Below are 23159 nucleotides of genomic sequence, written 5' to 3' on the forward strand. Positions count from 1 at the left end.
AGTTGTCTAGAACTGTTTAGAAAAATCAATTACTTCTGAATTTAAAAAAAAAAAGACAAACCAGGAGACACCCATTCTGAGATCAGCCTCTCTTGTGCCTGAGCTCTCAGCCAAAGACTGCTCCAGCCAGGAATGACCTGGTTTTTAGTTAGTGGAGAGTCATAGGCTTCTATATGCTCATGTTCGTCCATCTTTGCCCAGCAGCTCTCGATTACGCTTCAGATTGCATCTAAGCACAGGAAACTGTATTTTAAAAGGCTGCTGGCTCTTCTGCAGCTGCTTGGCTCCTAAGATCAAAGATTGGAGAGGTTTATTCTTCATCTTGGTTCAAGTATGCTTTGGAGAATGGGAGTTACTTTACACATACCCAAAGCTAACAAACTCCAGGGATGCTCTGTGCACCATTGCTCTAGCAGGGTAGCTGCAGGCTATGTCTGGAGGAGTTTTCCCTGTCGGGAACTTCTGCAGGGAGGAGAGTAAAGCAGAGTTTAAGCTGCAAAGGACTTGGGAGGTGAATACCCAAGGGCTTGGAGGTGCTGCTGAGCCTATGTAGGCTGAGGAGGGGAGAGGCTGGCTGGAGTCAGAGCATGCAGGTGAAGCCTGGTTCACCTTTGTGCCCCACCTCCAAACTGCTCCAGCTCGCTTTGCCTCACTCATTCCCATGGCAATAAGCAACTCCCTAGGGGGAACCTCTGGATGGCTGCGGTGTCCTGCTGTTGTGGTTGTGTCTAATAACTCTAAAGCGTTACTTGAAAAATAGTGGAGTATTTCTTTTAGGTAAGCAAACACTAAGAATTTGCATTAAGAGGTGGTTTCTGCAATGTGCAAGTAAAATGCTGAAGAGGAGCATTAAGAAATGATGGGAAGAAAAAGAGGGTGTTCTTGCTTGAAAATCCCTCTCTGGATGCCCATCTGGCTGCTGACTTGTGTATGGCTGTGGTTGCAGTCCCTGACTAGTCTAAGCTTGATGCTTTGTGCTCATTCACTGTCTGGAAATGGAAAGGCATGTTGCTTGGAGGCCTTTAAAGTCTGTTTAGTGGCCTGTTGAACTCTGCTGATCAAATTTAGTTATAGGAGAATGTGCTCTGTGCCAGCTGCTGAGTTTAACTGAGGACCTGTGTAGGCTGCTTTTGGCCCTGTTGTGATCTTGTACAAAATTTCCGTAACAAATATTCCCACGTCCTGAAGCAGCCAAGGGAGCTGGCTGCTAATGCTTGAGGAAATACTGCTGAAAATCGCTCTAACCTGAGGGCCTGTCCTGTCCTTAGCGTGCTTGGCCTTTCCCCTTCCGGGGCCAGGGAGAAAAGTAAGGAGAGGACTGAGGATCACCCTTGAATGAAGCGTGTGGTCAAGCCCCCAGCTCTGAGCAGGGGTGCACACCTTTGAACCCCTGGGATCTGGATGGTGGCAGCATTGTTTACCCCACTGCAACAGCAATATCTCCAGGGACTGGAGATCCGAGCAGTGGTGTGACACTGGGGACTGATTCCAGCTGTACACCTACGTTTAGTTCAGATGTAGAATGTGTCAGAGAGGGTCTGGGATGTCCACTGGACCCATCTGGCTGCTCTGGTGCATCAGGTCCCAGTCTGTGAAAACCTGCTCTTGCCCCCAAAGGGAGCACTTCTGCGCAGTTCAGATGCTTTGCTGCTATTTCTTACCCTCCTCTGTATGTGGCACTGATAATTAGATCCCTTGGTTTTGGAGGTACCATTTGAGTATCTCTTAAGAGGTTTTTACTGACTTTTTCTATCCCCACCATGTCACCCAGTACAACTTTCATTGCTTTCAAATATTTGCTTTTCCTCAACCCCCCTGAACCTTCTTTGGCTGTGGTTAAGCTTTTTCCTACCTACTCAGTGCACACACAGTCCCCAAAAGACCATAAATAAAGCTGTCTGGCAGTAACATGTGGGCTCTGCTGACAGCTTGGTACATTAGACAGTCTGGATTAAAACTAATCCTGTTGTGTGGTAACAACTCAAATACCTCAAGCCGTGCTGCCTTTGCTCTGTGAGCAGTCGGGCTCCCACGCACAAGCAGAATATGCAAGATGTGCATTTGTGTGAGGTTGCCGCAGGGATCAGCGGGCCTAGGTCTGCACCAAGGGAGTTCTGCTGATGGTGGGGAGCACCAGCGATGCTGCTGGAGGAGAACAGTCTAAATGCAGCATGTGCATCCTTCGGGGTGAAGGAGGATATTTATTTCTGTTAGTGCGGGAGATGGCTATAAGAAGGTTTGAGCAAAGGGTGTTTGTTAAGCTAAAAGGCGAGGTTGGTGGTGGAGTCAGTGTGCAGAGCTGAGATGTCCTGGGTTACCTTCCAGTTTCTTGTCCCCAGTCCTAGTTGGAAGTGTTCAAAGGGAGCATGGTACATATAATGTCCGAACAGGTGTGATATGGAGGCTGCAGAGATCTTTTGGACTTGTTCCCCATTCTCCTACAAGGAAAGGGAAGCTCTGAACACGGTGAAGAAGAGGGCTGGGGTTTTTTTTCCCTCCCTTCAGGTAGCAGATTGCCAGCTGGAAAAAAAAGTCTTGTGTGGCAGAAACAGCCTTGTTGGCACTCGCCTAGATTTATGTAATGGAAAGATTTCATGTAGGAAGAATCACAGAATGCCCTGAGTTGGAAGGGACCCACAAGGATCATCGAGTCCAACTCCTGTCCCTGCACAGGACAGCCCCAAATTCACACCGTGTCTCTGAGGGCCTTGTCCAAGTGCTTCTTGAATGTCACCAGGCTGGTGCCGTGATGCCTCCCTGGGGAGCCTGTGCCAGGGCTCCACCACCCTCTGGGGGAAGAACCTTTTCCTAATACCCAACCTAACCCTCCCCTGGCACATCTTCCCGCTATTCCTTCTGCACATTCTTCCTGCCATTCCCATGAATGGGAGAGAATCCTCTCCCATCCATGCAGCAAGGAATCTCTGGGCAGCACTTGATCCATTAAAGACATTAAGTTGCATCTGAGGATCCCTCATGATGAGGTGCGTGGTTAGCCAGGATCAGCTCAAGTTTTCCAGCCTTACTTCCTAACTGTGGAAAGAGGAAATGTGGCCAGTCTGTCTCGTGGACTTGTCCAGGGACCACACCAAAGGCTCCCTCTTCCCTGATGAGATGCCAATAGATGGTGACTTGCGTGTTACCGGCATTAGTCAGAGTTAGATGAATTGGTGGTGAGTTAGACTTGGATGATGGCTACTCTGAGGTGGATCGATGGTCCTCGGACCCCAAGCCTGCTGAGGTAAGGAGCAGCCAGCTGAGCTCCTTGGTGAAGAGGACATGAGCCAATGTCTATTTATAGCTGAAGTCATCCTTGCAGCCCTGTGGTCCATGCGGCTGTTTCATTTTCATCTTTGTACCGAGTTATTTTGGTACAGAGCAGCATCCTGTCCTTGGGAGACCAAGGTGTAGTAAAATAACTCTGGAGACACCCTCTGATCTTCCTGTCGGGGGATAGAAATTAAGTCCTGTCTAATTCTGTGCTCCAGCATGGATTCATGTACAGAAGCATCTCATCCTGTAGCCTGAAAACAAAACTCGGAGTGGAAAAGGAGGTGGAAGAGGTTGCAAAACAGTAGCAATTTTGAGCTGCTTAAGGTGATAGAGCAGATGGCCAAATCTGGCCTCTGCGTAGGTCTGTGGGTCTCTTTCCGTATCCTTCCACTGTCTATCCTGGATGTGTAAGAAGTGCTGATATCCTTCCAGCTGTGGAGTAGATTCACACCATCATCTGTAGGTGATGCAGAAAAGACCGGCGTGAGAAATGTTCGTATTTGAAGCTCCGTGCTGCGATGGAGGCGCATTTGACAAGGTGGGATGTGGTGGGTGGTAAGGGGTGCAGGTCTGTCCTGCTCGGTAGTGCAGGCTTGCTGTGCCACTTGTACGTGCCCTGTACACTTAGCCAGTGAAGCTGGCCTAACTGGGGCAGGCCTCTGGTCTCGGGGAACTGGGGTTCCCTTGGTGGGATCTTGCAGTTGCACACTGAAAACTGTTCTCTAGTGAATGGAGCAAAGGTTTTCCTTTCCTAAAGGTTGCCAAACCTCGAGAAAACTCAAGAGCAGTTTGATGGCTTCCTTGTTCACTGGAAGTGAAGCAAAAATTTTTTGGGTGAAGAGCTGTTAACCTTGGAGACATGGGCAAGTCCATGCCTAGGGTATGTTAAGAAGCACGTTGTCTTTCCTAGTGTCTGTGTATCAGCCTGGTTAGCCAAAACCTGTCTAGGGCTGGCTAGTGCACAGTACACCAAATGAAGAACCATAGCCTGCTGTTTGTCGTGATGGATAGTAGTGATCTCCTGTCCCCAAAGGGGTGTGAGGGGATAGGTATTTAGGAGAGATCTCAAACTTGCTGCTGTGTTTTGAGCATGCTGAGATGACAGAGGGAAGTGTTCTGCAAGTGCCTTTGCGACCGCAGCGCAGGAGAGCCAACTTGCAAAGGGTGCTGTGGCTGTTCATCCTCTCTCTCCACGGGGGATGGAGCACAGCTGATAACACAGAGCAAAAGGGAAAGAGTTCAAATGCAGGAAGGACACAATGGATATGTTTGTTTTCCTGTTTTGTTTGTACTCCAAGCTGTGATGGGCGGTGGTAACCTGGGGGTTTGTAGGAGAATTGGTCGGTCTTGGGCTATGGGGCAAAAAAGCACCACTATACCTAACCTGTGCCAAAGACAACTAGGCACCCAAGTCTATCGGGGGAGGCTGTCCGTGCTCAGGAGGATCAAAGGCTCTCTGACACCATCTTTTAATTGCCAGCTGCCTATAACACTGCTCCAGTCTCCTCCACAGACCACCCATTAAGCTGTTGCCTGCCAGGGAGCGGAGACGTGCGCTTTCTGAAATCCTCTGCGGGCTCTGCTGGTTGCACTCACACGTAACCTTCCTGGCTCCCTCTTCCTTTCCCCTCTCCACGCGGTTGCCTGCTGGTCTGGCACGCTCTGCTTGCTGTCCTCCCAGCTCAGCAGCCTCCCTGCATCCCTGGCCTCCCAGTCCTTCCCTCTCCCCTCCTTTGCTTCCTTCTCAATCATGGCTTGAGCAGTTAAAAAGCTGGGATGCAAGGTGATCACTCTGAGGTCTCTGGCATGGAGACGCTAGCTGGATGCCTCTGCTACTTAGCTGTAGCTTTGCAATGAGGCAAATGTTTTGGTACATTGCTAACAAATGACAGAACAAGGATAAATATACGTGCAAACCTGTTCTGCCCTTGCTGGGATGCAGACATCCCTAGAGCTGGGCTCGGCTGGATACCAGCTAAATCCTGGTATGCACTGCTGGTCTCAGTGGCTGGAGGTTTGCATAGTGGTTTGGATAAATGTGCATTTGCAAACAGCTGGTGTTGTCTTCCCCTGCCACATCTCAACAGTATTGCACTGAGAAAAGTGGAGCAGAGCTCCCAGTCCAATGCCATCCGAGACAGTACATTGAGCATTGGCGTCTCGCGGTGGGTTGGGTTCTCTTGCACAGATGCAATTCCAAATTCCAGCCTGATTATGCTGGAAATGAGTGTTGCCAGGGGTTATCTTTATATTCAAGTGGTAAGAGGAAATGTTGGAGCTTTCCTAAGCCAGATAAGTAGCTCAGTTTTGCAGACCTGAGGTATTCTGATGAGCCTGGGAAGATGATAACCAGCTGGCAGGGAGTTTACAGAGGGCTGAAGCAAGCACATGTAATAGATATGGTACCATTATCATTGTTAACAATACAAATACGCTTTTACTTATTACTTGGTGAGTACCCCATTGGAAACATTCATATTTAATTAGCATTGATTCTTTTTGAGTGAATTGCACTAAAACCTGGGGCGATGGAGCCCCCGTCTCTTGCTCAGACAGCGAATATCACATAACCAGCCGTTCACTTCATCAGCAGAAAAATTAATTCTGTTCAGGACTGGAAGCTTATGCTTCTTGTATTAAAAATGGTGACCAGAAATTTTCAGACTATTGCTGGCAACTGGGTGGGTAAGGCTTGGCAGGGAGCAAATTGCAGGTGATGTCTTTAATGATTGATTTATTTTTACTTTTTATAGAGGAGTGTGCAGGATACTGACTGGTCCTTGTCTAGGGGTGGGTCGGTCCAGCAGTATCTTGTTTTGGGGGTTGTTATTGGGATTAGCTTTAATTCAGGAAAGATTATCATTCTGCCATTCTGGTCAAAATGCTCCACTATTCCACATGCTGCTCCTGCAAGGCTCCTATCCATTGGAAGGGTGCTGGAAAAATTGGGGGGGACCCATCTCTGCAGCCTTTTCTATGTTTGTCAAGGTGAAGAGAAACGAAATCTCTGATACCTTGACAAAAGAGTACCAGAGAAGGGACAAACCAAATGGCTGATGCCCCAAAGCAACGCAGGCTTGTAAGGAGCCATTTGAGTAGGATGCTGAGATTTCTGAGCTTTCAAGCTTTCCCTATATGAAGGATTTTAGTGGTCTGTGCTTTGAGGAGATGGGATACTTGCCCTCTTGCACGAGCAGGGCTTCCTCCCCTGAAATCCCTGTATCCATCCAGCCCAAAGTAGCTCAACTCCATGGGGAGGATACTGGCAGTGCCCATCAGTGCTTGAAGGAGAGGGGAAACATGCGTCTCCACAGCTGTGTATCCTCCCCAAGGGGAGGAGAGCGTATTTGTTAACCGAACCAAGATTCACAGAAGCTGATGCAGTCTTCTTGGGGTTATCAGGAATGGCTTTTCCACTATGCACTTGTGAAATTACTGGGCTGTGGCCCTTGCGAGCCCAGGAGTGTTGGCGACTGCTGGGGTTGCTGGGTAAAAGTGGGGAATTTCAGGTCTTCAGGCAGAGCCAGAGCTGTATCTCTCTCCCCTTTTACAGAAGCCGCCTGCCTTGTAAGACATTTGTAAGAGTTTTGCTCCAGTAAAGTTATTGATCTAGGAATGACAGGCAATGGGGAAGGAGGTGCAAGGCAAGAAGGGTTTTGGTGGTGGATTTCAGAGGCAGGTTGGTAGAATGGAGAGCGGGACAGGAGGCAGATAAATACATAGTGTTAGCATCTGCTGAGTAGGTAGGAAAGGCTTTTTGAGTGGTGTCTCAAATTTGTTACTTGCTTGCCCTTCGAATTAACCAGAGGCCTGGTTAGTTGCCGTCTCCTTTTCAGAATCAGCCCTAAAAGGAGTAGAAAAAGAGTATCAGCTTCTAGAACAAAAGGCCGGTGGGGGTAGCGGTGTACGCCCTGTCTCATGAGGGGGGGCTCTCTTACTTATAGCCCCGTTCAGTTCAACAGCACAACTGCAGTATGGAAAACAAACAGCTGCCCTGATAAAGGGAGCCTGCACAAATGGAAGTGGGTGCACTTTTGCCTTTCTGCGCTTATTTCTCTACATCAGTTTGCAAAGATGTAAAATGAGCTGCAATTAGTAAGGAATGCAACTCTGCTAAATTTTCTCTAATATAAGTCAGATTTACATTTGTTTTTTCTGTTGTTGTTTTGTTGTTTTTTGGGTTTTTTTAACTGGAAAGTTTTGAGCTTAGATCTTGGTATGTTTTGATCTTCCATGGAGTAATGACTTGTAGACTCAGCAGAGACCCCAAACCTTTCTATCCCAGGCATGTGCTCCTACAGCTATAGATAGAAAATACCTCTGTGAAGTTTAAGTTCAGTATTGAGTATTTGTCTTGCTGCAAAACTTGCAGTATGGAAACACTTCCCTGTCCCTCTAACCAGCTCAGGTATCAAGCATGAGGCAACTTTCCTGCAAGGCTGTTTCCTCCTCTGTCTCAGATTTAGTATGCTGTTTTCCCAGGTGACCCTCCACAAGCTGCTGCCTGGATTGGCCAGTGTATCCTCTACTTGCTGATAATGGTTTTCGAGAAGACTGTGATTAGCCTAGTCCTGCTTATCCCTGGTTGGACAAAGGTAAGCTCCTGAGCTGTATTTTTCTAGCCACAGCTGTTGTGGCTTGTTTCTTGTCAGCTTTGCCTTATTAGTGGTCCCCATCATCATGGTCTTTAATCCCTATGACTAGTTGACGTCTCTCTGTAATCATTAGCTGTTACTTAAGTTTGCGGAAACAGGACTTTCATAACAGTTTGGCTTTTGGTACATTCTCTTGTCAAAAGCGAGTGGAATAAGATGCTGCTTTAACTTTCTTTTCCATCCTTGGAAACATAAAATGGGCTGGGCTGGAAGCTGAGCTGCTTCAGTTCTGCTAGAGGATTTCTACATTATCTTGTGAAGTCAGTTCATGTTGCTGTTTCATGATCCCCTGCCTAAATTAGGGGGACTCTTGGAGGTTAATCTGGAAAGAACTATCCCTGTAGGATGCTGTCCTTCCCCTCCCCTGACTGCTTCTGTATGCTAGCTCACTCAATGGTAATTGTGTTGATCGTGAGTTTCTCTGTTAAAAAAGAAAAAATAATAATCCTGCGGCAATTGTAGCCACATACCTGGTGGCAGGTAGGTATGATGGGTATAAAACCCAATTCTGGGTGTTGATGGGTAACTCGGTACTGAGTGCATTTACACGTGGTGTCCCGTACCTCAAAGGATGATGTGACTTCACTGAGGAGTTATTTACAGCCATCTGGGAGCACTTGTCTGTTCCTGTTAAGGGCTTGTCCTAACTCAGTAGGCTACAGTGCTGCCTTGGACACAAACATGCTGTTCAGCAGCACAAACTGCGAGATCTGGAGATGCCGCTGGATTCCTCTCTGCACTTACCACGCATGGCTGGTGTCCTTATTTTGCAGCTAGGCTCCAAGGAGCTGAGGAAAGTCCCGCTGGTTGTCTTGGGTAGTTGAACTGAAAGACTAGAAGCACTTACTTCTTGATTGTACAAAATCCTGTGTTTGGCAGCGGGGCTAAAGGAGTAGCCCATGCAGCCTTTCTAAGGGCCGGGTTAAAGCAGAGGCAGCAGAGCCCTAGCTGGGAGACTGCTGGTGTAAGAAGGCAACCAGTTTGCAGCAAAGATCTCACAACAGAGCTGTTCAAGTAATACTTCGAAATGTTTTCTCCTCTGCAGCTTCAGCAGATCCTCCTGGGTTACATCGCAAACCCCCAGCTGGAGCTTGTCCTGGTCATGTTTGTTGTGCCTTTTATAGTCAATGTAAGTGATGCCTCTGCAAGCACTGGGTGGGGAGGCTTGGAAATGACGGTGCCCTCCTCAACGGGAAGCATATGCAGGAACTGGCTTGGGGCAGCCTTGAGTAATTGAAGTGGCTGGGACAGGGTGGAGGGGAGTGGAAACAAATGTACTTGTTGTCATGAGTACACAAACATGTCACTACTGCCCTGCCATGGTCTCTGTTCCTAATTCCTGCTCCCTTGGCCAAGCTGCAGGGTGGCTGACTCTTTGAAGAATGGGGCTCATTAGCCGAGGGCTGCATCTTGGCATGGGGATGCCTCAAAGCCCTGTAAGTTCCTGTAGGATGGCTTGTCAGTGGTGACCTCTGGCAACCTGCCGATCTAGCCATTTGGCTAGACTTCAGTTTGTGTTTACAGCAAGGCAAGGTGTTCAGGTTACCCAGAACTATTGGTTTGGCCAAACTAGTTTTGCAAAGATCTCTTTAAAGCTCAGCTTTTTCCTGGTTCCCCTGATTCTGGGTAATCCTTGACCTGCTGCTTAGTTCCTGCTAAGATGGGAAGTGAGAACAAGATGTTAATATTCAGATCCCCCCTGGACAAGGAGTGAGTTGAGCTCTTTCAGTTTGTGCCACGAGCATTGCAATGGATGCAGCGTTGGCAAAGCTGGGTTTACCTGCCTGTGCTACCGGCCTCTCTCCCCAGCCCAGGCTGCATTTCCTTATTTGAAAGCAAACTCTGGTTCTCAAATAACTGACCAGTGACTGATGCAGACAGAGCAGGTAAACCTGGGGTGGGGCTTGGTTCAATGGTCATTTCCTGATGGATAGTTGTCCTGTCATGGTGGTGGGGGTTTTTTGGTCTGATTTTTTTCCTTCACTGGGTCTTCAACAACTATGGAGTCAATAGGATCTATGTGGAAAAGGATCTCAGGAACTTGGCTCATCCACCCCCATGGATGCACTTGATGCAGGGTTACTTTAGATATTAAATTAGGTTGATCAAGGCTGGACATCTGGAGAAACCAGAAGGAGAAGAATGACTTTATATTTTGGTCTCTGCAATCTGTTCATGCAACTTCTTTCTTCCCAAGGCCATTATGTTCTGGGTTGTGGATAGCTTGATCATGAGGAAATATAAACAGAAGAACACCCTGGACATCAATGGATCCATAGAAACTCCTCGGACTAGGAGGACTGGGGAATCTCAGGTAAGACCAAGGATGCCCTGTGTTTGAGACCAAACTGAAAGCGTGTGGCATGGTCTGCGTGCTTCACAACAATCACGCAACATACCATCAAGGTGCCTAGGCTGATGCTTCGTGCATGTGATTGACCCTGCTAGGTCAAACCGACTTTCCATACTTATAGCTGATGTCAGAGGGATGTTTTCTGGGATGATCTGGCCCTGTCTAACAAAGAGCAATATTACAGCCCACCAAGCATTGCTGAAATACTGCCCTAAATGATGACAGTATCTTGCGAGGAATGAGTTAACTTTTGCGCTAACCTGTGTGGGCCTGTTGGAGTGGCAGGCTGAAGCTGGCGGGTACCTCTGCACTGCTTCTCTCAATTTTCCCATTTTTAATTGTAATTAATCTTAGCTTAGAAGAGGTTGCTTTCCTGACAGTAACTGATAGCATCCTTTTTTTAGAGGACAAGGCCTAGCTGGGAATTCTGTTTTTGTCAGCATTTGGTACATTTTCAGCCTGATGATGGCCCCTTAGCTTAGTAGGAACCTGTAATTATTTTTTTTTTGTAGTCTGAGCTTGACACCTAAGTTACTGGGGGGAGGAGGTGCTCCAGCCCCAGCAGACTTTGTTCTTAATGACACATGGTTTGCCAGGCAGGTGGTGTCTGTTCTTCTCATCAGCTTTTGGGCACAGACCATGACCTGAGTCACTGGGTTGAATTCCCTTCCTTCCCTTGCACCCAGACACTGTTTCAAAGTGCTTTGTGTATGACTGCTGATATATCCTGCAGTTCACTGGCGAGACTCACTAAGATAAGATAGCTTTTGGCAGTCACAGGCTGGCTCCTGGAGTAGCTTCTGCTGAGGAATTAAGGATGAACAGAAATAGCTCTTGCTTTCTGAGAGCTCTTTTACAAAGAGTAACCCTGCTCTTTTGATGACGGGTGGGATGCCCATTTATTGGTGATATTGCAACACACGCAGAGGTAATAACATTTAACAGCGTGCTTGGCAGTCTGCACAGCAGCCATGGCTTCCACGGCTCAAGGGTGCAGTGGGGAGGCGGCCGCCGCTCAAGGGGTTGCTGTGTTGGAGACCTTCTCCCTCTGGCAGGGAGGGCAGGCAGATGTGAGCAGCTGTTGAGACAACTGAGTCACTCCTCCTGGCCCGGCCTCCAGATAAACAGTTGTAGCTTGGCGAGGTCTCCAGAAACACACAAACAGCGTGCCGCCGTGAGTTTCCCGAGTGATGTGTGTGGTGAGGGCACCCTCGAGAAATCTTTTATTGTTTTGGAGAGAGGAGGTACGAGAGGCCTGAGCTGGGCAGTACCAGTAGGTCTTGATAGTTGTGCCCTGAAGCTAAGAACTCGTACCCAGGATGGGAAGGTGGATTAACTCTGAGCATGAACGTCGTCCTGGTTATTGCACAGCCCTGGTTTCTTAGTAGTGAGTGATGTTCAAGAGTGGTACTTCCTTGAAAGAGCTAGGTTGGAGATCTGCTCCAACTGTAGAAGTGGCGGTGAAGATCTGCCTTACTGACTGGATCTGTTGGTGTGCTCTTGAACATTTAAGACTGGTTAAAATTACACCGGCTCAGAAACAAGGGTGAGGAGGTGGCATCTCTAGTTGAGACGCCAACCTTCTTTCTGGCCTTTCAAACCTACACTTGGAGCGTTTAGTCTTATAGATGCTTTGCTGTTTTGGATACACAGGTGGTGTATCATGGTTAGTGTGTTTTCCATAGAAATGGAACAGATTCTTGACCTTGTACTGCTTAAGGTGGGGCAAGTGTTTTTTGGACTTTAGCTCAGTTTTGGATAATCTGAAGGGAAGATATCTATTAATCTCCAGAAGCTAGGAAAGGCTTTCCTGGTAGCAAAACTAGACAGGTTGTTTCAAGTGGTGGAAACTGGACTCCCGCAGTCTGACTCTTGTTGTCAAAGGCTTCTTCTGTCTTCCAAGTACTTGACTTTTTCTCAGATAATTTTTGCTGAGACCTTCAATGTGAAGGTCATCTGTCCATCTTGAAACCCTCTGATCCATCACTGCAGTGGAGCTACCAAGGGGACCTGGACCAGTCTACAGGAACTGCCTCCTTTCTGCTCAGACATGTTCCTGTGCCCCTGGCCCTACAAATAGTTTGGGCAGCAAAGGCAGCTAATGAAGAAATACAGAAGCGGGTGACCTGCTTTTCCAACTCTCTCTCTTGGCACTGGGCCTTGAGGTATAGCCATAGGCTTCTGCTTGATGTGTCAACTTCTTAGGCTATGAATTAAAGATAATGTTGGCTGGCTGGGCCTGACAGCTGGATTTGTTGGAATTTAGGCTCAAAAACAGAAAATTAGGATTTGCTGCGTTTCTTGCTACTAATAACCTGTTCAGGCGGAGGAATTTCTTCCCTTCCTGCTGCCCCATGGGGAGGGAGGGAAGCTGAGAAGCATTTCTGTACAGGGCAGAGCTGGCTGAGGCTAATGTGTCCCACAGTTTATCAGGGTTCATCAGGGCTGTCTGGCAGCAGGCGCCAACAGCTCCCCATCATGCTGCCTTCTTGAATTTCAACCCTCTGCCTATCTTGCCAATAAAGAGTGTCATTATTTTCACTCAAACTAGCAGTTTGTGTTTGGAAAAGGAAGGGGAGAAAGGAAGGAGAATGGAAAGGGTGGGCTGGAGTTAACCTGTTAAAATCCCACACTCAGTATTTTCTATAGGGAATAGCAGGAAAACTTGGCTCTGTCCTTGGCTTGGTAGACCAGCAGGGGAGCAAGAAGAAACCCAGCAACCAGCAGTCCTGCTACTGGTGTCACCTACTGACTCCATGGCTGCAGTGTAGACCAAAGAACTGGCGGTCTCTTGGGGATTTAAGGCTCTTCTGGTGAGCCACAGATGTGACGAAGGGCCCCTGCCTGTAATGGAGCAACTGCTGAACTTCTTTTACACTGAAACTCTGAAAGGGGCAAACCCACTCTTATGGCTGGAAGAATTTCACCATTCCTTCCAAGTCAGTCTTAAAGCTTTCTGTTGTTTCGGACTTGTGCCCTGCCTTGGTAAATCTTCACCCAGTCTTTTTTTTTTTGACCTCTCATGGGATGGAAAGAGATCTTTCAAGGGCGCCAGTCTGAATCCAGTGCTATACAGGCTGGGAAATGTGTTCATCTGCGTGGCCCTTATTTCTGGTTTGTGTGTGTCCTGCCCTTGACCTGAGTCTCTCTTCCCTTGCCCTTGCAGGTGCCAGTAAACTTTAGATCTTATCAGTGATTTGTTTCCTCCACTCAGGAAAACAACTCAGTTTTAACAATGTTTTATTTGATCTTTTTTTGAACTTGTTTCTAGTTTTTTTTTTCCCCAAGAGTGGTGTGTTGAGTTTCTGCTCCTTTTCTGAAGGCTTACATTTTCAGCGATAAGCCTTAAAGCAAACTTTGGTCTTATAATGGTGGTAGCTGTGAGAACCATTAGGGTGAAACTAGAGGCTAGTTTAAGCTTGGGAGGAAAGCTAATACACTACATGGGGACCTGCCTTTGGTCGGCACAGAGTTCAGCACCTACCCCTGTTCCCTTCATAGGAGCTGTGACTTGGCAAATCCCTAGACTGAAGATGCTCATGAATGCCAATACCTACACTTCTTGCTTTTAAGTATTGAGGAATACTCTAAGAAGGAGTTTGATTTGCTAGTTGCTTAGCTGAGCTGATTTTTTTTAATAGCTGAAGCTCAAGGTGAGCTAAGTGTCCTGGCCCTTATGGGGAAGCTAAATGAAGGTGGGCACAAAGGTGCATCTGGAAGGAGACTTTCCCACCCTACTGACTCATTAGGATCTCATCTAAGCCCAGATGCAGGAGGACAGTAGGGTAGTTCCCACCTCTACACCAAGCTGGTGGAGCTTTAGGCAAAGGGGTTTCCACTGCTAGCGGGGAAATGGCCCCAGAGCTTTGTTTTACAACCTGTGTCATGGTTCCCATCTGTCTGCGCAATCTCTCTCTCTGCCACTGAGATGGCTTGGTTATCTGAAGGGTATGCTTCGATGGAGCACCAAACCACTAGGCAGCCTCTTCCCCCAGACAGGAGGGGTTGGCAGAGCACATGGGCAGCCCTGTTTCGGTAGCGTGACCCATGTTGTTTTGCAAGCTGCTGGCCTCCCGGTGCAGTGAGGAATGCATGAAGTATTTGAGGACTGCTGAGTGAGACAGTAGCACATTGTCCTGGGACTAGGAAAATGTGGTCCATTCCCAGCTGTGCCACCAACCCACTGTGATCCTGACCTGGATGCATCTGCAGGGGAAGCGCCTTGTCCAAGTTGTGCTGAAAACTCCCAAACTGGAGTTTGGCTTGAAAAAAACATATCTGAGGGTTTGTCCCGTGACTGTCATAGCAATGAGGTGCTGCCTTGTGATGAAGCTCCCTGAGGAATCACAGAAAGGTTACTGGGAGACTGTTGGCTCGAGCAGCTTCATACAAGTGGTATGGTGGGCAGGTAGCAGCCTGAATGGGTCTGGGTGCACAACACTTAGTGCCTGCTCAGTCAGCCATGCCTGGCTGCAACAGGATCTGAGTTTGCAGCTGAAACCCACTGAAATTACCAGTTCATTAGGCCCCAAAATTAGCCTGTTGCAGCCTGTCAGAGTTCAGTGAGTTTATAATGCTGAGTGTGACTAATTATCCACTCATTTTTTTCAGGTTCAACAGCATCACAATATTAATATGTTAAGCAGAGGAAGTACTTGCTTGGAAGAGGTGAAAACTTTCCAGTGTGTGTTAGAAGCAAAAAAAAATAAAATTCCTTGAGACCAATGGGGGGGGACACAAGAGCTTAATCTGACCTACTGCTATCCTTTGAGTGTCTGATGTGCTGCTGTGAAGATAACAACATCAGATGGAGGGGCTGGAGGGTGCGTGAGGGAGGGGAGGGAATCTTTCCCTGCGGCTCTTCTGCTCCTTTGAAGTCATTGACTCACTGCAGTTTGTTTTTCCTGGTTCGTTGTTTTGTTGCTGTGGTGACTGGCCTGGTGGCGCTGCCTAAGTGCTAACAAGTGGAGGGCATGTTATTTCACAGCTGTGCCTGGAGATAGCCACGGATAAGACTAATTCCCCCATGCTCCTGGTGTTGCCCAGGCTCTAGGACTGGCTGAGCTGCTGGGGGTGCACTGCGAGTGAACGTGCTTGGCTGAAGTCCCACGCACCATCCCTTGGCGTGTGCCTTTGAGCTGGAAGGCTGATGTGAGTCAGGCACAGGGAGGCTTCACAGTACATTGGTTCAGCCTTTGGAGCAAAGTGGGGTCAGATAGGGCCGGGGCTTGGGTGGGAAGTCTGTGCTACCTTGCTGGAGGAAGCTGTGGGGGTGGTTGTGGTAAGTGCCCCTTGTCCCTGCATCAGTCATGAGCTAATGATGCTGTTTGGTTCTTTAATGGGCAAGTGGAAGAGGGGGAAAGGGCTGCTGGCACTGCAAATCTAGGGAAGTAAAACTGGAGGCCTTGACTGTGCTGTTAGGCTTGTGCCCCTCTAGAGTTGGGGGCTGAGGTGCCAAGGACATGGCCAGGCTTCTGATGTTGATGACTAGTGTTTAACAGAAACCCCGTGATTCGACTGAGACCCTGAGTACTGCTGGGCAAGACGCAAGCTGTAGCACAAGGGTTGATGGCACTTCAGCTGTGCTTAGAGGTACCTGCTGTGAGGGGTAATGACAGTAGGGCTTCTCTTGCCCAAAGCTACGTGTCTGAGATAAGGAGAAGGGGTAGGATGGGGTTGAGCAAAACAAAATAATCTGTCAAGCCATGAGTATTACTCATGCACACTGCTCGTCCGTCCAGCCTGCTGGCTGGCATGGGGATTCATCTCTTCTGCAGTCAGTGCAGCCGTAGCCCAAGTAAAATCCGGCCTTTTTCCTCTTCCAGATGATGTGGCTTGGAGGATGCCCCACGCGTGGCTCTGTCTGCATCATGCAAACGCTCCAGGCCGATGGCAGCCAGTTAGCTCAAAAGAACCTGTTGGTAGCTTCAAGTCTGAAGTTAGCTACTGAGAGAGTAGGTGTTCCTGGAGGCCACGGGCAGCCTTCTGATCATGCAGCAAAACTGTGGGCTTTCTTACCCAGAGAGGTACCGGTGAGAGGTGTCAGAGCTCTGTTTTGGCTCCCACCGTTCTGACTGAGCCAGGAGCTGCTGCACCAGGTAGAAATAAGATGCTACCAGGCTAGGGCACCACTCCTGAGCTTGCTGGCCATGGCTGAAGCTTATCCTGTAGCTCTGCTTGCCCTTCTGGCTGAGCTCTGGAGATAGCAAGCAGCTGGCGGCCTGGGAAAAGGTCTACATTTGGTACAGCTGTTGTACAAAAACTAGGCCACATATTTTTTAATCTCCACTGAGGCTGCAGCCTGGCCTGAACATGCATGTCCATGTGAGTCCTGTCCCACGGTGAACAGAGCTTTTAGCTGTCTGTTCCCCTCTCGAGGTGGGGGCGGGGGGTTGGGTGGCCAGATCATCATGGTGTCTGTGCCCAGATCTGTCTGGCTGTCATTGGAGAGATGGTCAAAGTGACCTTGAGACCTTTCCCATCTGCTAGAGATTATTAGATCTTGAAGCAGACCCCTCAAGGTGTCCTTGACCCCTTCAGCAAGCAGTGTCATGAAGAGCTGAGAACTTTCACTCCATTGGCATCTGTCTGTTTGCCTTTCTAGGTGTTACTCTCTCCAGACATGGATTTTGATCAGTCTGAAAGCGACCAGGATATTCCAGGACTCCAGGGAACAAACCAGAACATGAAGCAGCCCAGCTATGAAGTGGTCATCTGACAGCACCGAGACGAGGGAGGTGGAGGAAGGGAAGTAGCACTGTGATCCTTGAGCTGGCCAAGGAAGGGCAGGGTGGGGAATTCTAGTCGATCCCTATGGATCTGCAGAGATCCTTTTGCCTGCCTCTTCTAGACTTATCCTTCTGCAGTTGTCTCTCTGGGATGGTATCTGGGCATCCTGTACAAGCTTGAGCAGTATCTGCTTTACCTGCTTGACCCTAACCTGTACACACGCAGGCACGTTGAGGTTGGGGGTATGGATATGTACTTCCCCTGGCTGGCCAGCTGGGTGTAACTTTGTCAGGGCTAGAGTCTGCAATCAAAAGATTGTCTGCTTTTTTAAATAGAAAATAAGGAAAAAAGAATCTATCCTGTACTACCTGAACTGCGACACTTTTATATGCACAATATTCAAAAGAATTGGTTTGCAATATGTATTTAAATGTCTTGAATTGGGAAGATTGTCTCAGTGGGTCTGATGCTTTTTACAGTTTTATAAGGAATGCAATAAATATTTGACCCCAAACCACTTCATAAATTAAATGCCTTCGTGTGTGTAATGTTTTGCAAAACCCTAATGCTCCAAAGGGGAGGAAGGGGATCTGTTGAAATCCTTCCTGACCAGTTCCTCACAGGGCAGATTGTCTTTCTGCAGCAGGGCTATGCTAGTAAACCTACAGAAGAAGAGCTGAGCCCCAGTGCCCAGTTTCTGTAGGTGGGCTGTATGAGCCCCTTCAGTGCAAAGACCCGATGCAGCAGCATCAGCCTGTGCTGGACTCCAGACTGGAACAGACTCAGAGACCGATCCCAGTTGCCACTCTTACAAGTGAGTATTTACCGGGAACTAGAAGTTGACTACTTTCCTTTTGTCTAGTTTAAAATAAAAATATCTCTGCAGGACCTGATTCAAAAATGAGATCTGAAGAGTCAACTGAAGCCCCACTAACCAGCCCTGATCTTCTGGGGGTAAGGGAATGGCCTCAGGGAGGACTGCTGCAGGACAAGACCCCTGGGTCATCCCAGATCTGACACCTTTTGCTCCAAGTGTGAGGGCAGGGCTTTGCCCTTGCTCTCTTGTCAACAGGCACTATTAGTCTATAAACACACAAAAATGCAAAACACTTTGCAGCTCTCCTGGGGAGAGAGAGCACAGCGCAGCTGCATGACGTGCTCCCAGCCTGGGTGCAGACACACAGCTGTGATGAGACCTACAGTGAGTCTGGGTCGGGGGATAGTCCTCAGAGCAGGGCCTGATCCAGGACCCACTGAACCCAACCGTTAGACCCAGCTGAGCCATAGACAGGCTTTGCTTGTTGCAAGGCAGTCCCTGGAAGTGTTGGGCAGGAGTTATCGTTTATTTTCCCAAGAAAATACTCTCTAATCAGGAGTAGAAAATAAAGGATTTGGATTTTCTAACTTATATGGATTTAGACTTCTAAAAGCTGAGCTGAGAGCGTATGAAGTTTTTCTTGGTTTTGTGGTTTGTTTTTTTTCCCCCTAAATTCAAATAGTTTAGAAGCATTAGATGCAAATCAGTGTCTTGCATGTTCCTTAGTGAACTAGGCATGCTTGGCTACACTTGCAGCTGCGCAGCCGTGTACTGTATCTCTGTAAATTAAGTACTTTTTTGTTTTTTCCTTACTTAATGAAGGGTCAAAATCCTACTTGTGCTGGCACATCCAATGGCTTTTGGAACACAGCTCTCTGAACAGATCATTTATAAATGCCTAGTGAAATCAGTGTCACAATGCAACTTCTGCTTGTCTGGCAGAGTTCTGTGCTGGTAGGGGCTGGAATAACTCCTGTGCTCTTTAAAGTCTTGACCAAAAAAAGGTTAATACAGATTCCTTATTAGAAACTTGCTCCCTATTTTGAGCCGTACTGATATTTTGGGTGTTGTCCTTGCTATAGGGCTGCACAGTGCAATGCTGCAGTATGTGAAGAGCGCAAACATAGGCACAGCAAAGTCCTTGTCCTAAAATGGAAGGTGAGCGTCATGATCTTCATTCTTGCCCTCAGTTGAGGCTGGCTGAGAGGGCTTGCTGTAGGAGGGCAAGTATAATGTGGAGGAAGGTTATCCCTCTCAAGCGTTGTGTAGCCTAGTGCTGTTTCAGCAACCCTAAATTCAGGAGTCCTGTTCCCTTGTCTGAAACGGCGGTGTGCAATCATTTCCACTGGTCTCCAAAGTGATTGCTCAGCCCACATTCCTGGGCTATCTGAGCAGCTTGCAATCTTTAACCATATCACGGCAAAACCAAGTGCTCTGTGACACTCTCAGAGATGAGAACAAGTGTGTGCTTGTACCTGCAGCTGTTGCAGTGCACCTCCCGGGACATCTCTGTGCTACGACAAAGGGCCGTGAGGACCAAGCCTGGACACAATCTCTTTCTGAGAGAGGGAAGTGTTGTGATGCCCCCTTATAGACAGGGAAAGCTGAAGTTTACAGTCCATGACCTGCCTTTGCTTTTGCTGCTCTTGAGGCAGCAGGAGCGCAAGCTCTGGTTCCCCATGTCCTGTGCTACTGTATTACTCTTTGGTTAAATTCTCAGGTTTTCTGTGGGAGTAGACCCCGGGGTCTGTTCGCATAACACACTTCTTGCTCCCTACCAGGTGTCTAGAGGCTGAAGAATATCATTGACCTTTAATTTTCTGCTGAAATTACTTTAGTTCCTAACCTATTGTTACCTCGTGAATGGTTCTTTCAGCCATCTGGTAATATGATTTTGTCCAGCAGCGTAAAACATACATAACCTTGGCTTCAAAGCTCATTTTATCTTTGCCAAAGGAAAGCTTCACTGCAGTGTTCACTGTAAAATATTTATTGTGAAATGGATAACTGGAGCCTTAACAAGAACTTGAGTATATTGCTCCAGGTGCTTCATGTGGTTGGGAAGTTGGACATGATCATTGTTGTTTTCAGGCCTTAAAAGAAAAATGTTTTCTTGGCTGGAGGAGGAGGAAGAGTAATGATGCACCTGAAGCATTAGCAACATGTGTGTGTATATACATATCTATATACAGGAGAGATGAGAGGAGAGCCTAAGCCAATCGCTCCCCTTAGCAATACACTTGAACAGCAAAATGTGGAAGGAGAGTGAAGATTTCAAAGAAATCCCTTTCAGTAATGACAGTATGAAGAAGACACCTGCCAAACCCTGGACTGTCTAGAAGTTCACTGCCACTGTCTTGTTCACCCTGTGCTAGGGAAATAGGAGGGTGTTTGGGTGTGGGCTGGGTGAGCCTCCTACTGTCTGCTTGGGTGGAGAAGTCAACTTCACAGATGCTTTTTTCTCATCTTATTCCTGGCCATGAGCATTAGCATCTTGGGTTATTGCATGCTCAGGCCTGTGCTGAAGGTCTCGTCTTTGGTTCTCCCTTGCAGGAGAGCAGTTTCTCAAGATAGCTGGGCCCCAAGCAGTAGTTTTGTCTTTATGTTTAGTTCCAAAGCATGAGCCTTGGCATGAGTTTTGCACTAACTGAGCTCTCTGTAAGGCCCTTCCAGAGTGCAATTAAATCTAGCTGGTTGCTTTCAGCTGTTTCCTTCTTCCCCTCAGTGCATGGTGTGAATAAGTAACCATGCTCACTACCTGCTCTGCTGCCACAGTTCTAGGAGTACTAACTTGATGATCAAGCAACTGGAAAACCACCACTCCATCCCCAGCAGCTGGAGCTCCTACAGCAACAATATGATTTAATTTTTAAATATGCAGAAAATCAGTCAAGATTGAACATTTTTCTGTAGGTTTCTGGCAACTCTGTTTTCTCCTAACACATGGATATTATTTAGCTCCTGGAGCTGCTTCCACGCCCACCCTCCTCCTTTCAGTTCTGGAAAGGCAGAGTATGAGCTCAATTTGGCCTTGCCATGGAAATGTCTTTGAGGTTGTCAAAGTCCTCTTTGGCCAAGCTCTCTGCTAAACAAACTCCCCTGTGGCTGAGCTATAGCATTATTCAGTGGTGCCTCACTTTAAAATAGACTGCAGCCTTGCAGTTTGGGTTGAGAGGTTTCTCTGCAGAGCAGCAGACCACCTGCAGTGGGTGTGGCTGGCAGACCCTTCTGTAACCCCCTGCTGTGTATGGACTCCTGTAGTGTAGGGAAGGAGAAGGAGCCAGGGAAATTGGGATGAAAAGTTTTTGACAATTTGGAGTAAATAAAGACTTCCTCCATGATTAAAAAAGCAGCTATATATGTCTAGTCTAAATTCAAGAGGCTGATTTCTAAGGTCGTAAGCTATCCCAGGTGCTGGCTCGTCATCCTTTAGAGAATTTAAATCTCTGCTAAGCAGAAGTGATGCCTGCTCAAGGAGGTGGCAGGTCTGTTGGAAGCTCACAGTGGAACTTTGTTTCTGAGGGAGTTAAGACTCAAGAAATCACTAAACCTGCAATGTTATTTAAATGAGATGCTGCGTGGAATGAGAGCCTGCACCACTCCTGTTGCTGCTGAAGATCAGAAGTGCCTTTTAAGCATGCAGCCTGTGCAGAGAGACAGCAATAAACAACACGAAGGTTTTCACCACTGTTTTAAGGGTCTGTAGTGGTTCGGGGAACATCATGCTTAGTGGCAAATCCAGACCCCATCCCAATAACTGAGAAAGCAATACCTTCTTGCGGCCTGTTGATTTAAGGTTTTGATTTCTTTGTTACCTCTTTGATGCTAATGGGTCACTGCAGATGAATATCCACCCACCTCTCCCCTCTCTCTCTTTTTGCCCAGGGACTATGGTTGGAGCAGGTGCTCCAAGTCACTGCTTTGCAAGGTGCGTCACCCAAGGTTGTCTCTCTAGATAGGTGCTGTGCTGTATGATGTGTGCCTCTTGCTGGGTGACTCATCAGCTCCTGGGAGTATTGCACAGATCCCTGCATGGGTTTATTTTAAGGCCAGCACCTCTCTGTACTGCTTGAGATGTGTGCTGGCCCATTTCTCCCTCCCTCCCCACTGGGAGAGCACCAGTCACACCTTTAACCGTGTCCTCAGCCCTTCCCCACAAACCTCCTTGTCTTTGGGAATTTGATGAATGATGTTCATCTAGCATGAAAGAGAGACAGCTGATTTCCAAGGGCAAAAAGCCTTGGTTTCTTTGGCACCAAAAAGTAAAGAAATATAAGTTGCCTAGCTCTAGAGGCTTCAGAAGGGAACCGCTGTCACACACGCTGCTGCGATGCGTTGCTAAGATTGGTGTTAAAGGCTGTTAATCGTCCCAAAGCTGGTCCCTGTGTCAAAAGGATGAGAAGCCAGATAGTCTTTATAGTTTCCATCGATCAGTTTGTCTGCATTGTTTTTGGCAAACCAGCAGTCAACTTCCTGCTGGCCGTTGTAGATCCTCCTCTGCTTCCACACAACAGGAATGAGCCTTCCCTTCACTTTCAGGGTCGTTGTAGGGTTTGGCTTTAATGCTTCAGTCTGGTTCTGACCAACCTGCTGATGACTTGTGTTTAGAGATTCCTGAAGGAGTTTAACTTCATGGTTCAAGAACTGACCTGCAAGGCAAGATAAAATAGACTCTGTGACTGGCTCTTTTGTGCCTGTTTATAAGTTGTTGGGTTTGGGTTTTTTCTGAGGATTCTTAGCATATGGGGTTGTAAAGGGCTGCTTTTCAACAGCAGGATGAATCTAGGTCCTGTGATTCTTTTCTAAATCTCACAAACATAGAGATAAGAATAAAACCCTATTTCTTTTTTCACTCATCAAGATACACTGGCTGAGCTAAAGAGCTTTTTGAGCTGCTAAGAGCAAGTTCCCCTCTGTGGGCGATGGTTATTAGAGGATAATATAACCCATAGAAAGCCCATCAGCAAGCAGAAAGAAGATCTAGGCGTGAAGCTCCAAGTTTTCTTCTGTTGCCTTCTTGGGGGCAAGCTCTTTTTGGCCAAACCTAAGTGTGGATTTAGAGGTTTGCATGTGTGAGCAGCCTGAATCCAAAACTCCACTCCTGAAGGACCATTTCCTGCTTAACCTAGGGGTACCTGAATGTCGCAGAAACTATGGCTTCGGTCTTAGAGTTCTGCACCTCTACATGACCGTAAACATTACTACTTCCCGTTGACTGAAAGAACCCAACCATCTAGACATTCTCTGAGACTTCCTAAAGCCCAATTGCTCTCAAAATGTGGGGGTGGCTCTTCTTTCACTTCACGTCTGAAAGAAAGGGGCCACAGAAAGT

At 47.7% G+C, this 23159-nt stretch overlaps 2 protein-coding genes across 4 annotated transcripts in view; one reads left to right on the forward strand and one right to left on the reverse strand.

Moving 5' to 3' along the window:
- Positions 1–17541, forward strand: part of LOC104046570 (store-operated calcium entry regulator STIMATE) — a 37376-nt gene extending 19835 nt beyond the window's left edge. For 2 of the 3 annotated variants that reach the window (XM_064442624.1, XM_064442632.1), the window contains exons 5-9: positions 7756–7868; positions 8974–9057; positions 10126–10242; positions 16107–16235; positions 16886–17541. In XM_064442624.1, coding sequence (XP_064298694.1) covers positions 7756–7868; positions 8974–9057; positions 10126–10242; positions 16107–16235; positions 16886–16999 — 557 coding nt within the window. In that variant the 3' untranslated portion in view covers positions 17000–17541. The remainder of the gene's footprint in view (positions 1–7755; positions 7869–8973; positions 9058–10125; positions 10243–16106; positions 16236–16885) is intronic. The other variant, XM_064442639.1, reaches the window with a different exon arrangement.
- A 2260-nt stretch (positions 17542–19801) lies between these two features.
- ITIH5 (inter-alpha-trypsin inhibitor heavy chain 5) overlaps positions 19802–23159 on the reverse strand; it is a 49953-nt gene continuing 46595 nt past the window's right edge. The window contains exon 14 of the mRNA XM_009506547.2: positions 19802–22476. Coding sequence (XP_009504842.2) covers positions 22178–22476 — 299 coding nt within the window. The 3' untranslated portion in view covers positions 19802–22177. The remainder of the gene's footprint in view (positions 22477–23159) is intronic.

The sequence above is a fragment of the Phalacrocorax carbo genome, chromosome 1, assembly GCF_963921805.1.
Source record: "Phalacrocorax carbo chromosome 1, bPhaCar2.1, whole genome shotgun sequence".
Classification (NCBI taxonomy): Eukaryota; Metazoa; Chordata; class Aves; order Suliformes; family Phalacrocoracidae; genus Phalacrocorax; species Phalacrocorax carbo.